The following is a 14,465-nucleotide window of genomic DNA, read 5'->3' on the forward strand; positions in this document are numbered from 1 at the left end:
GGACCTCCTAAACTATGCCACTTTATGTGGAGGGTGTGTAGGGGTAATTTGGGCATGAAGGATCAGCTATATCCTCGCCATATTATCACTGATCCAACTTGTCAGTTATGTGGCAAATAGTGAATCTATTGTGCACGCTTTATTCGAATGTCGTTAAGTCAATAGCATATGGCAACAAACTTCTTTGAAGACCATTGTTGAAGCTGCACCTAATTCCTCTTATGCTGATAATTTTTGTGGGTGACAACTGACAAGCAACTTGTCAAACAAAGATGTCACACTTTTTAGTACTCTTGCTTGGGCAACTTGGATGTGTAGAATCAAGGTCATATATATTTGAGAATATTATAATGTCACGTCCAAATGTTGTTGCATGTTTCTGTCGTATGGTGCGTGCATGACTTTGAAGATTACAAGAAAAAGGTGGCTGGACAGAGATCAAATCATCAGAATGTGGGCGGGGTGAAGTGGGAGAAACCTCTTTTGCGTGGGTGAACTTAATGCGGATGCACCCATCTATAAGGGTGGGGGAGTGGGGCATGGTGTAGTGTTGCATGATGATTGGGGGTAATTATTAACTAATGTTGTCATGCAGATTAGCTCGAGATGGAAAATAGAGATTTGCTGAAGCTGCTACAACAAGGTACGGTGTTGGCGTGGCTCGGAGATTGGGTTGGCAGAAGGTATGGCCCGAGTGTGATGCACTATATGTGGTGAATGCAATCAAGGAACAAAATGGTGTTTCTCCGATTTTTTTGTTTTATGGTTGAGTTCAGTATTCTTTTTTTTTTTTTTTTTTTTTTGCTTTTTATTGTAATCATATTATGAAATCGGACAATATTGTAACTCATTTCGTAACTAGATGGAATTCTAATTTGGATTTAACTTGTTTATTTTACTCCGTTACCCAAAAATTTAACAATTTTGCTGAATTTCGATTTAGTTGAATAAATTTCTTTTGCTCGATTTTTCCCTCAAAAGAAGAAAAAACTCCACACAAACCCAATTCGACCCAACCCAATTTATGAACTAGCACGAGCTTCAAATACCAAGGTAAAAGAAAAACTATAACAAAATGACTTGGAGTGTAAGGCAACTCAGCTTACCAATCCCCAAAATTAAACCCTAAACCTGACTTTCCATACAACCCCCAAAATTAATCTTTGTTGTGACTTTCCCAATTTCTTCTCAAATTAGACTACGAATGTCCTTGCTTCTGCTTGTTTATACTTCGTAATCTAATTTTTAGAAGTTTTAGCATGTTAATTACTCCAAGAACATTTAGGAATTGCAAAAATCAAGTAAGTATTTCTCTTCTTCTGTTTCCTACTGGGGCACAGCCAATATTAGATAGAAAAAAGCCACTTCAAAATAATGGATCTTACCTCTACCAAAATTTTGGTTTTTGGAATAAAAGCAACGGACTTCTATCAAATTCATGTGTTTCTAAGGATAAATGGAATAGGGTAAGTGAGAATTTGCCTTCTATCTCATGTATTCATTTCCGCCTTTTTTGGTCTTTTTTGCTGCTCATTTATAGCTTTGAATTGAATGGATTTATTATAAGAAGCTCTGAATCGGGATTAAGTTTGGGGTGTTTGCCTTTTTGGAGGGGGATCGCAGGGGTGGAGTTCGAAAATGTTGATTTTAGTGGCATGTAGGATCTAGGTTACTCCGGCTCTTCTAATTTTAAATATGTAGAATATAATATTTTTATGCTAGATCTGATGTTCATTTGATATATTTTGAAGCATTTATCTGTTATATTGGTAGTTTCTCCTAAAGTGGTAAGCTGATTTCACAAATATATATGCACTTTGAAATTGGAGTTTTCATTTTTTAGGAGAATTACTGAAACGTAGACTGTGTTCAATCATTTTGAGTGGATATTATTATGGTGTTACAAAAAATGCCACTTAATTTGCAAAGTTTGTTTATATCGGAGATTGAGTTGGAGTTTCAAAAACCTGCACTAGCTGATTGTGGTGGATTTATTTTTTGGGTGAAAGATGAAGTATTAGAATCAGGCTGATGGCCTTCATTTTTCTGTTAGCACACCTGCAGTCAGATAATATGGGTAAGTTGTTTGACACGTCAGAAATCAGTGTCCTGAAAATTGAAGACCCCTCAGCTCGGCAGGTATAGTAATGTCCTTATTTTTAATTTGGATCAACAATCTCCATGGATAGAGAATTTTGGTATCAGGGATAAGAAACATAAGTTTGAATAACTTAAGCTAAAGAGGAATTGCCACAGTATAAGTTCCAGCTGATCCAAAGCACCCAGTTCATTGTTATTTATGTTTTTTGTTTCCAACAGTTTTCTTTATTTGGGTGCAATTCCTGCTAATATATATAATTAGTCTAGTGGAAATTTTTACAACTAATTAACATCGGATACAGATATATCTTGCATCCCTATCAGTTGGTACTCGGAGATGGCCGTTCTTTGCTATTCTTGGAAGTTCCAGAGCCTTTTTTAAGACGGTTGTCACTACTGAGAGCTATCCTCATAATCCAGAAATTACAAATGATCTCCTGAATCATATTGTTTGCACTATTGAAAATACAGCTTTCTGCGACAGGAATATATGTTACGACATTGAAAGGCTATGTAGATCTGGCAACGTTTCAGCAATCGATAACTTGCTGCAGTTTTTACACGACAAACATATATTTCTTGACTCTGATGCCTATAATATTCTTTTGGCTGCAACAAGTGAAAGGAGTGACATTGAACATTCACTTGTGATATTTAAGGATATATTGGTCTCCTCTAAAGGGATGAGTCAGAAAAGTTATTTCAATCTTGCCAAGGCTTTTGTAAACACAGATGATGGATCCCTGCTACTCAAATTTGTTAGAGAAATATCTCAGCTGACATCTCACTGTGGTGTCCTGGTTTTAAACAGAATGATCTTTGCCTTTGCTGAGTGTAGGCAGATTGATAAGGCTTTATTAATATTTGATCATATGAAGGTTTCAGAATGCAAGCCAGACTTGGTCACTTACAATACAATCATTGGGTTGCTAGGTCGAGCTGGTTTGATGGATGATATGCTGCAGGAGTTTGCTTCCCTGATAAAGGCGAACATAACTCCAGATATTGTTACATACAATACCCTGTTAAACAATCTGCAAAAATTGGGAAGATTAGATCTCTGTTTAGTGTGTATGAGGGAAATGGATAAGAACAGACTCATTCCAGATTTGAGAACGTATACTGCATTGATTGAAAGCTTTGGTCGATCAGGTAACATAGAGGAAGCATTGAGACTTTTCACTGCAATGAAGAGCAGGGAAGTCCAGCCCTCTATCTACATATACAGGTCATTGATTAATAATTTAAAGAAAATGGGGAAGTTGAAGGCTGCAGGTGTCCTTTTGGATGAGATGAATCATTCTCTGCCATACCTGGTAGGCCCAAAGGATTTTAAAAGAAAAAGCAGATGAAGGACACAAACTATAATCATGGATGCAGAGTAATTTCGTTGTCACACAACCATGGTCTTGTGGCTGATATCAAAGATAAGTGGAATGAGCTGCAAGAGCGTGTGGAGTCGGTTGATCTTGAAAAAGGTAAGCTTGATGCCTGGTGTCTTTCTTTTGTAGTTTCTGGTCCGTTGGCCTTTTCTTGGATGTATCAATCTTTTTCTCCCGTCCTGCTCATTGCATGAACTGACAAAATGTTATTTGCATGTGATCACTAATTCTGCAGTACTGTTTATAACTTATAAGTTCAATAGATTCTTGTCAGGTGATCAACTCTGACTCATGTTGCATCATGTAAGAACGGTTTGTAATTTTCTATGCGTGCTGTCTTCCTCCTATAAACCTTTCATTCTTGTGTGACATGGTATTTTAGTCTCTGCTGGTTCACTATATGATTCAGTATGTAATCTTGTTGTGCTTGGGGTCAATCTAATGCGCTAGATCCATTTGATAAAGGTTGGAGGTGTTCACTGCCGTGTTTTGTCAGCGGTACATTTTTGTTTTTGGATTTATATTTTCTTAACAAGAAATAAATTCATGTCAAAGAAAAGTTCAGATAAAAGCAAGAGCATAAATTCATCATATATCAAAGGCAACCGAAAAATACACTAGAATCTTGCAGAATATTGGAAAGGAACATGTTACAGTAGTTTCCATAAGCGTGAGCCTGGAGAGAAGCTATATGCACCACTCATTTCTGTAAAGTAATCAAAGAGGAGTTAGTTTATGTCTTTGATCAAAGGTTGGAAGCTGATTAGTAACCCTAGTCTGGAAAAATTTCTTCCCAGATTGAACAGCGACTAGGGGTTGTGGGATTAACAAATACATACTGGTGCTGATTGTAGAGACGCTGATTCTGTTTTACCTTTCCATTTCGATAGCAATTGACTGATATCCTACTTCACAACTAGAAAGATGTAAAAGTTAAGGCAGTTTAAGGATTCAATTTAGTCCATTTTGATTAGAAAAAAAAATTGTAGTTTCCCTGGTAATTTGTATACTTATCATTATATTGTTAGCTTTTGTAATGTGCATATGTTAGATAAGTGTTTGGATGGCACTATATTAACATTGAAAATGGATTAGAGAAAAAGTGGGAGTAATAGCCATGACGTCAGGTGAGCCGGGTAGAAGTTGCTCCAGCCCATGATCTGGCCGTAGCAGCGAGACTCGGTAACTTAATTAGTTAAGGTTGTTGTCTGTTTGTGCTTGTCGCCAAAAAAAAAAAAAAAAAAAGCCATGACGTCTGCATATGAAAGCCAAATTGAATTCCAGCTCTGTTCTACAGGGGGAATTAAATTGGCAGTGGAGAGTGAGAAAAAGGAGTTAGAGATGCTATCAGATTCCCGCTCTTGTCTCCTTTCCTAAAAAGTAATCAGCCCTGTTTTTCTCGTCTAAAAGTATCAGGCATGGTATAATTATTATGGAATCTAAATTAGATAACTACTTTATATCCTTTGTAGATGTTTTAGAAGTGTGACCCCTGCGCAGGCCAATTTAGACAGGATATATGGGATTTAGCATTAGTGTTGTTGGATGCCTATCCCGGAAATAAAACAATAGTCTTAGTCTTTCCTTTTTACTTCTATATTGGATGAATAATCGTAGTCCTTCCCCTTGACTTCTATATGGGATGAATACTCTTAGTCTTTTCCTTTTACCTCTCTATGAGATGAATAGATTATTGCGTGACGAGGCTCACCATCTTTAGTATCAGGAGGTTGAATGCTAAGCTCCCGAGAAATTTTGTGTCAATTAAAATTTTTCCGTCTGGCTGTTGAACTCCAATTCTGTATTTTTCATTTAAAGCAGCCCCTTCGTCTCTTCTATTACATGAACTAATGTTGTTTCTTTTTCACTGAAGCCAGTTTTGTCTGGTTTGTCTATCTAATCACCAGTTCTATCTGGTACAGTTTTGCAGAATGGTTCTGAATGGGGCCAGATATGTACATTGTAATTTGGGATGAATCTTTGACGAGGCTGATCTCCATGTTTCAATGATCTATAGCATACTCAATGAAACTCGACTGTGCTATTGTAAGATATTACAAGGTTAGATGCTCGCTTAGGTCTATGCTATTCTTAACACACAACCAGCTGTCTTGTATAGTTTGTATCCAACTGATTCCTCAAAGTTAATAATGTTCTGCATGTGCACAAATGTGTGAAGGCTTAGTAGTTCATTTTGTTCTTTCTGGTTTTACTGCTGGGTATGTGTATGCCTAAATTTGCTATGGGGATATTTATATTTTCACTGAACTTTTCTTATGAGAATGATTGTATTTGCATGCAAAAAGCCCTTTTCCAACATACCCTGATCAAACCCTTTCATGCGAATATACGTTCTTTAAATAGGTCGACTTTTGGACAATAGTTGGCCAAAGTAGCGCTGCTTATTGGACGAGCCGAGCCAACTACAATTTAGGCTCTGCTCGGCTCGGCTCGGCTTAACCCCATTTTTCATTAAGTCCGGCTAGGTTCATGAGCTCGACGAACTTGGAACTCTTGTAGTGGTTTTACCCGGCTTAAGCCTTACTTACCTGTACGGCAGTTCATGGTAGTCTTGTAGTGGTTTTGCTGGGTTGCCAGCCATCGTCACCAATCACTAGTTGCTGGTCGCCATTTACTCTCTCTCCCTCTATAAATATACATATGTATATGTGTACATATGTATATATTTTTTTTTAAGGTAAGATGAAGTCCCTTGCAAGGAAGGGGGGAAATTGGGGATCTCTCCTTACAAGGGGTGAGATTTGACCCCTTGACTTCTGGGATCGGATGTGATGCCAATACCACTAGGCTATCATCTGCTGCTCATGTATATGTATGTATATGTACATATGTATATGTTGCTAAGTAGGGTTAACTATTCTAAGACTTCTTTTATTTTTGTGGCAAAGGTTTTTGACTTTGAAGTTGTTTTTTTACTCATTATGCCGTTCTTACTTTTGAAATATACTTTTGAAATAAAGCGCGAGGCGACTAAATATCATTCATAGAATAACAAAAGATAGGCTATGTTCAGTTCACCTTATTTTTGCTTATTTCAGATCTAATCAGATCAGATCAGATCAGTTCATGCTTATATTTAAAAACTCATTATTTTTATTAAATATTTTTCACTACATATTAGTAAAAATTATAATAATTGAATATTAATAAAGTACTCATTAAGACGAATCAAACAAGACTTCACATGACTATATTTTTTCTTATATATTGAGAAAAATCTAAAAAATTCTCTTTAATTGTGAATAGTGTCAAGATTCTAAGTGAGAAAGAAAAAAAAAATACAAAGGGAGTATTGTTATTTACTAGTACATTAGTTCAAAATGATTATTATTGTTGTTGTTGTACTTATGAATTATTAATATTGGTAATTAATATTAATCTTATTGTTATCATTATAACTGTCATTGTTATCATTATTTTAAGTTAATTTGTTGTTATTAAATAATAAAAAATTAAAAGTCACATGTTAAGAACATGAGATTGACGCAAAAATAAGAAATATATAAAATATGATAGCTCAAATTTCATGACAACGAAACTATTAAGTCCGGATTACATTTCAAAATAAGCTAAGTGCGAGGTACTTATGTATACCTCTTCCCACCGAATTTCAAGTCTATCTAGCTTTATGAAGTTGCACGCTATTCATTTCTTTCTTGCGCAAGTCATAATTGTTTGTATATCTTATTTTATATGAAAAAAAAGAGTTGAGTCTACCGACTTCTCAAGTGTGAAACACTTTTTTTAAGGAAAAGTGTGAAACATTGTATAAGTGCTCTCATAAATTAATGACTTGGGTTATATGATTATTTTTAGTAATAATAATAATTATAATGATTATAATTTTTATTATTTTTATTCATAAAAGTTGTGTAAAAGTTGTAATAGAAATAAAATAATAATAATAATAATAGTAATACTATAAATAAGATCTTATAATGTATTGCATGATACTGAATTACAAAGTAATAATATAATAGTAATAATATATTTTATAAAAGATAAGATCTTGTAAATAAGTTCATATCAGATCAGATCAGATCAGAAAAAATAAGTTCAGATCAGAAAATTTCAGGTGAACTAAACATAGCCTTAACAAAGAGTTAATACAAAAAATAAAAATTAGACTAAACTTTTCGACTTATAACTCAAGCATGCAATGAGCTAGGTTAAAGCGAGCTTATTCCCATTTCTACGAACATAACTCCAAGACACTATCTATTATACGACTAGCATGAATAATCTCATCAACAATAAGATGGAAGCTACTCTCACCTCGCTATTGTGAAAATTTGTGTTAAACAGGTGAATGCAATCACTTTCCACAACGACATTTTGAAACTTGAACTCCATAACCACTTGAATACCAAAAAAACATAGCCTTTGCCTTAGCAATTAACGGCTCCTACAAGTCCTCCACCTTCCACGCTGCATCCAACAACGCTTTATTATCCATCCTTGTATCTACTGCTCCAGCCGACATACCCAAACCTTCCACATGCCCCTATCCAAATTGAGCTTAACATAGCCCTCTCGAGGTGGTGTCCAATGCTGCTGAGTAGCTGTCACCGAACAAGCCCCATAGTTATCTTCCACACAAAGTTCCCCCTAGGGTTTATGCACGAATTATTCAATGGGGATCACAAACCTCCTAGCTCATTGAACAACCACCTAGTTCTTGCATTCCAAATAGCCTAATAGATGTTCATCAAAAGTCCATGCTCCATACAAGGGGGTTGCTCCATACAAGCCGCTGCTAAGACTGCAAAGCTGTAGTATACCCTTGCCATTTTCTCACTTGCCTCTCTTGAATCCCATATAAGCCTCGCAATAACATAGTCCCATAAGCAATGGAGCTTTGTTTCATCATCCACCTCACAAAAGTTTACACAATGGATCCATACTTGGCATATGCTTACTCAACCCCCTCTTTAATTTGTCAACAAAACCCCCACAACAAGCCACCCAAAAGAAAAGCTTAAAATGAGAAAGAGTATTAGCTTGCCATATATTACTCCATAATTAAAGCATATTGATGAGAAAGCAACGCTGTAGAGGCAGATCTTTTAAGGGGCAGGACTGGTCTTGGCCCCTGAAAGATTTTGAAAAAAAAAAGCAGCTTGCGGTTTAAAATTAAAAAGTCTATAAAACCAACTGGTTTTATTGAGTTTTCCTTTTTGGTCATTGACTTTTCTATAAAGTCTATAAAACCAATTGGTTTTATTGAAAATATTGCAAGCAAACCACTACTTGGAGTAACCGCTACTTGAAATAGCGGTTTATATCACTCAGCGCCAAGGTTTTACTTAAGTAAAAAAAAAAAATTCAGTAAACCGCTACTTCAAGTAGCGGTTTTACTTAAGTAGAAAAACAAATAATCTCGCGTGCCGTCCTACGTTGACGGTACGCAGGGAATTTTTTCTTTTTTTGGGCATATTTCTGGAATTAAAACCCACTTTTGCATTATTCAAGGAAAAAATTCATACTTTTTGGAGTTAGGAATTTCATGTGGGCAAAAGAGGAAAAGGAAGGTGAGTTTAGGAGGAAAAATCCTTGGGCCTTGGTTATCACACGCGGAACACAACAGCAACAACAAAAGGCAGCAGCGTTGAGGAGGAGAAGATGAGATACATGGAAGACGGCACAAGATGGGAAGATGTAGGCCTACGTCTGCTTAGGAAGTTCGTTTATTATCTTTACAAAAAAAATTATTAATCAATGAACCTTGCACATATAAAACTTATAAACCTTGTTAATTATTACTTCAATTTGTCATCATCAAAACCCATAGTGACAACAATGAATTTTATCTACTTTTATTTATTTCTTTTTTCTTTGTTTTCATGTCTAATTTAGAGTAGTTTAAACTAGCAAGAACATGTAATTGAATCTTGTTATGGATTATGAGATTATGATTTCTGTTTGTTTGATTGAGTAGTTTGATTGGGTATTCTAGCGAAATTCGTTATCTGAGTTTATAATTTATGAATTAATGTTAATTTTAGAATGATCAGTTTTATTCATGATTACTTGGATTAACAATAATATAATTAGGTTGAAGCTTTGTTTTCAGATATTATTGCTAGAACTTTGTGTGATGTTAATTTTAATTTAGTTGCATTTTTCTGACTTGATTAAACTTAACTTATTAGTTTTCTTAAAGCGGTCAAGTTTGTTAATTCAATACATGCTTTTATTGTTAAATTGATATACTTCCTCCGTTTCAAAATAGATGGGAAATTGTGATTAAAACGGACTCCTAGGCAAAATTTCATAAGTATGTTTAGGTAGTATAATTAATTCTAGTGGTCCCATGTGAAAAGGAGGGAGAAACCTCTCCCCCAAACCTGCCCACCGGAAACCACCCTCCCTACCTGCTCCAACATCACTTTCTGCCCACCGGAAAACCACCGAAAAACTGCCCACCGGAAAACCACCGAAAAACTTAAAAACAACCACCACCCGAAAAACTCAAAAACAACCACCACCACTCAAAAACAACCACCACCACCCGAAAAACTCAAAAACAACCTCCTCCAACATCACTTTCTCTCTCCTCTTTTCCTCTTCTTCTTCTAACAACAACAACAACAACAACAATGGCGAAAAACAATACCCTTTCTCATCTTACTTTACCGAAAACAAATCCGAGTTAAAACAACAACAATCGCCGAATTTCAACAACGTTTTCACTCCACAAGGTTCTTCTACTCCCTCGAAACTCGGTTTACCTTCATTCTTCATATTTGCAAATAACGTAAACAAGATCTCCAAAACAAGATCTAATACATGAGGAAGAAGATGGGGTTGAGCTGTATAAAAAAAGAGATTGTAATTCGCGCGAAACGAACAGGCAGACATGGAGATCTGAGGGTGAAGAATGAAGGTAAACCAAGAATGAAGGTAAACCAGATCTACTCCCAAGAAATTCGAGGTGGTAGTGGTGGCGTTGGGTCGCATCTGGTGTCGAGCTGGTGGTAGTGTCGGGTTAGTAGTGACGGTGGTGGTCTCAGAGAGGAGAGAGAAGGGTGGTGGCTAAGAGAGAGGGGTGGGTTGAGTTGAGGAGAGAGAGAGATGGGTGGTGGCTATGAGAAAGGGTGGGTTGAGTTGAGGAGAGAGAGATGGGTGGGAATCATTAGTTTTAGGTTAGGATTAATCAGATTATTAGATGTAGATTAAAGAACATAACACAAGTTAGTAAGGGTAAAATGGTAAAATTAGAAGGCAAAAGTTACTAAATAAGGAAAAAAATAACAATGTCCCATCTATTTTGAAACACCCCAAAATAGACAATGTCCCATCTATTTTGAAACGGAGGAAGTATTTGATTATAATTGAACCGGCGTGCGTTTGCGGGGTTTAGTTAGTATGAATGATAAAGCAACTAATTTTCTTGCTTTCAAGGGATTATTTATCAACTAATCTATCTATCGATTAATTTAATGATTCAATGATTATACCCTATCTCGAGAGGAAAGTTACATGTCTCATATTAGGTTCTTAGTTATATTTTAAAACCGAATTTATTTCCAACAATTTATATATTCATTATTTTAGTTTAACAATTTTAGTATAGAATTGATATTCAAACCCCCTTCATATTACTCCATCCGTTCCAGAATACTCTTTACATTTTCATTTTTTATCTGTCCCATAACACTCTTTACACTTATATTTTAGGATATGACGAAATATTATTTTAATCATTCCACTTTTAACTATTGGTCCACCCTCTTTCTCCTCCAAATAAAATAATACCGGTCTTATTACCTACCAACTCTAACCATGACTCACATTCTCTCTCCTTAAAATAAAATAATACTACATTTACTAACTACTAACCCCTATCTCATTTACTTTTCAGTAAAAATAATAATTGATAACCAAACAACAACTTATCATCTAAAACTACATGCCTTGATAAATGTTAAGAGTATTATAGTACGGGGGAGTATATAATAATAGTTATTTATATAAGTAAATAATTAGTTTAAGATAATAATGCAGTTTCGGTAGGTTCGACCCTTACTTTTATTATCTATCTGTTAGAGTTAGTGAGTGGTTTACAAATTTAATTTTGTTGTGGAAGCGACACACCTCAGTACCACTTGAGGTCCTTCAAGGCCACTATGATCATTAACTCTGTGAACTCTGAAATTTATCCAACGGTATTCCCAATGTCGTTAAACCCTATATGCCAAAACTTATTCTATTCCATGGACACCAAATATGTTGACACGTGTGATGATATTATTAGAGAGTTCATGAAATAATATTAACACAATACTGTAATCCAAACAGGATAACAATGAAGTCTTTACCATGTACGTTAATAGGTGGAGGGAAAAGTCTACTCACACGATTTCTGGACCTGCTGAAAAGGACCTCGTCCGCATCTTCGCAACAACTTGTTGCCTAAGTACAAAAGTCATCTGTAGTATTTAAGCATCGAGAATGTTACTAAGCTATAGGATATATGTGTGCAAGTTGAAGACGACGTGTTAAAAAATGCCGAAAATGACAACAATCGTCATAAAGGATAACAACAAGAAGGAAGATTATGAATCCCCTTCTAAAGGTGGAGAGGTCAACCTTCTTAAGGCACTGAGCAGATCCTTCCATAGGAATTCAAGCAGGATATTCACTCTAATAAGCATGTCATATGTCACTGCTTTTGATCGCCTTAACTCAAAAAGCGCACTGTTCCCCATTGGACCAACTCTCTATCCGGAAGAAGATATAAGAGGTCCTCGTTCGGACAATAATTCTTACTGCAAGTAACATAGAGGGAATGGTCACAAGACGGATGATTGTTACAAAATGAAACACGCCATTCACGCTATGCTTGATGAAGGTAGACTTCCTATTACTCCTGGAGGGAAGAAGTCTAACAATCAAGATCCTAAAATTAATCAGGTCACTGAAGACTATTTAGACAGAAGGCATTAGGACTTCTATTCGGTCAAGAACGAGTCGAATGCTCAAATAATATTGCTCACATCTTGGCCGCGATACAAAACGAGGCCTTCCACTATGCTATGTTAATCACTCCTGCAAGAGGCACCATAAAAGGATGGAGGAAGACTATCAAGCTGGCCGCGCCAGACGAAAATACGATGATATTCACCACCGAGGAAGGGTCGATGTTCGAAGAGTCTGAGTCATCTGAGTCAGAGTCAGAGTCAGAGTCATCTGAGTTAGAGTTTGAGTCATCTGAGTCAGAGTCTGAGTCATCTGAGTCTGAGTTTGAGTGGGAGTCTGTTGAGTTTAGTGTCCCATTTAGGAATATGTCTAAGTCTATTGATCCTAGTGTTCAAGTAGAGTCTTTCATTTCTACCGAGTCATTGTTCAATTCTATGATTTCTTATTTCAATAATATGAACTCATTTGCTTATGACTTATGCATTATCTTTACTTCCTCTCTTCCTTCTCCTTCCGATTGCAACAATAAATCTGAAAAAGAAGTAATTAAAGAAGTGGAAGAACATGAAAATAAGACTCCAATCATCGAAGAAACAGAAAAACTTTATCTCTCAGATGATACTAAACCAAATGAGGTAAGAATTAGATTAACTTTAAGCGAATGCGAGCGCTCAATTAATCAAAACGTTAGTTAATATATTGACGTATTCACATGGTCCTACCAGGACATGCCAGACATTGATCGTAGCGCCCCACATACAATTCTCCTGATCAAAGGGATGAAACCTGTCAAACAAAAGTTGCGCATAATGAAGCCAGATGTGGCTCTAAAAATTAAAGGGGAAATCATTAAACAACTTAATGCATGTTTTCTAAAAGTAGCTAATTATTCTGACTGGATTGGTAACGTTGTGCATGTGCCTCAAAAGTATGGGAGAGTTAGGATGTGTGTTGATTATAGAGACCTGAACAAAGCAATTCCTAAAGACAACTTCTCCCTACCTCACATAGATGTCCTAGTAGACAACACTGCCAGTCATGCCCTTCTCTCCTTTATAGATGGGTATGCATGGTATAATTAAGTAAAAATGGCCGAGGAAGATATGAAAAAGACTACCTTCATCACACCATGGGAGACCTTTTGCTATACTGTTATGCCATTCGAGTTAAAAAGCACTGGGGCCACCTACCAAAGAACTACAACTACCCTTCTCCATAACATGATACATAAAGAGGTAGAATTCTATGTAGACGACATGATAGTTAAGTCCAAAGGTAGAGAGGGACACCATATCTCTCTTGAGAAGTTCTTCATGAGACTTCGCAAATATGAGACTTAATCCACAAAAATGCGTCTTTGGGGGCACTTTCGAGATACTACTAGGTTATGTCATCAATCCTAGAGGGATCGAAATTGACTCCACTAAAATTACGGCCATCATGACGATGCCTCCACCTAAGAATGAAAAGCAGATAAGGGGGTTCTTAGGTAAAATCTGGTACATCAGTAGGTTCACCTCTAGACTGACCGTGGTATGTGAGCCCATCTTTAAAAAGTTTTAAAAAAGTGTCGTTGTCGAGTCGAATGAGGATTTCCAAAAAAAGCCTTTGACAAAATCAAAGAGTATTTATCCAACCCACCTACCTTAGCACCTGCTTTGCTAGCCATATCCTTAAAGCTTTATTTGACTGTGACTAAGACTGCAATTGGGGCAGTGTTACCACAATAGATTGAGGGGAAAGAGTTTGCCATTTACTACCTTAGTAAAAAAAAAAAATCTTAGACTATGAATCACGCTACATCCCTTTAGAAAAGCTTTGTCTCGCACTAGTTGGGGAGACTAAGAAGCTTAGGCATTATATGCTTACTCACACAATTCATATAGTGTCATGACTAGATCCTCTTAATTCTTATTTGAAGAGCCAACCCTTAATGGTAGACTCTCCTGCTGGGTAGTAATGTTTCCCGAATTTGACTTAAAATCCATCCTCCACAAATCCATCCCCCACAAATCCATTAAAGGCAATTGTCTCAAACTT

The 14,465-nt window shown here is 36.3% G+C and overlaps 1 protein-coding gene across 4 annotated transcripts; it reads left to right on the forward strand.

The window, feature by feature from the left end:
• Positions 1-650: 650 nt before the first annotated feature.
• LOC104893650 (pentatricopeptide repeat-containing protein At1g11900) lies at positions 651-5,750 on the forward strand. Of its 4 annotated transcripts, none has more exons than XM_048637438.2 (4): positions 651-1,466; positions 2,065-2,139; positions 2,403-3,578; positions 5,405-5,750. In XM_048637438.2, the coding sequence occupies exons 1-3, from the start codon at positions 1,260-1,262 to the stop codon at positions 3,450-3,452; spliced, it is 1,332 nt and encodes a 443-aa protein (XP_048493395.1). In that variant the 5' UTR covers positions 651-1,259; the 3' UTR covers positions 3,453-3,578; positions 5,405-5,750. The 4 variants fall into 4 exon arrangements, with proteins under 4 accessions (XP_048493395.1, XP_010678080.1, XP_057251088.1 ...); XM_057395105.1 differs by having other exon boundaries at positions 1,329-1,466; positions 2,054-2,139; XM_048637440.2 differs by lacking the exon at positions 651-1,466 and adding an exon at positions 1,666-1,986 and having other exon boundaries at positions 2,033-2,139.
• The last annotated feature ends 8,715 nt before the right edge of the window (positions 5,751-14,465 follow it).

This window comes from Beta vulgaris, chromosome 5 (genome assembly GCF_026745355.1).
Source record: "Beta vulgaris subsp. vulgaris cultivar EL10 chromosome 5, EL10.2, whole genome shotgun sequence".
NCBI classification, from domain to species: domain Eukaryota; kingdom Viridiplantae; phylum Streptophyta; class Magnoliopsida; order Caryophyllales; family Amaranthaceae; genus Beta; species Beta vulgaris.

Excerpts from the sequence above, each read along its gene's own strand:
- LOC104893650 (XM_048637438.2), top strand. The coding sequence starts at position 1,260 with ATGTTAATTACTCCAAGAACATTTAGGAATTGCAAAAATCAAGTAAGT. Across the intron at positions 1,467-2,064 it reads CTAAGGATAAATGGAATAGG|TCAGATAATATGGGTAAGTT; the intron begins GTAAGTGAGAAT and ends GCACACCTGCAG. Across the intron at positions 2,140-2,402 it reads AAGACCCCTCAGCTCGGCAG|ATATATCTTGCATCCCTATC; the intron begins GTATAGTAATGT and ends CATCGGATACAG.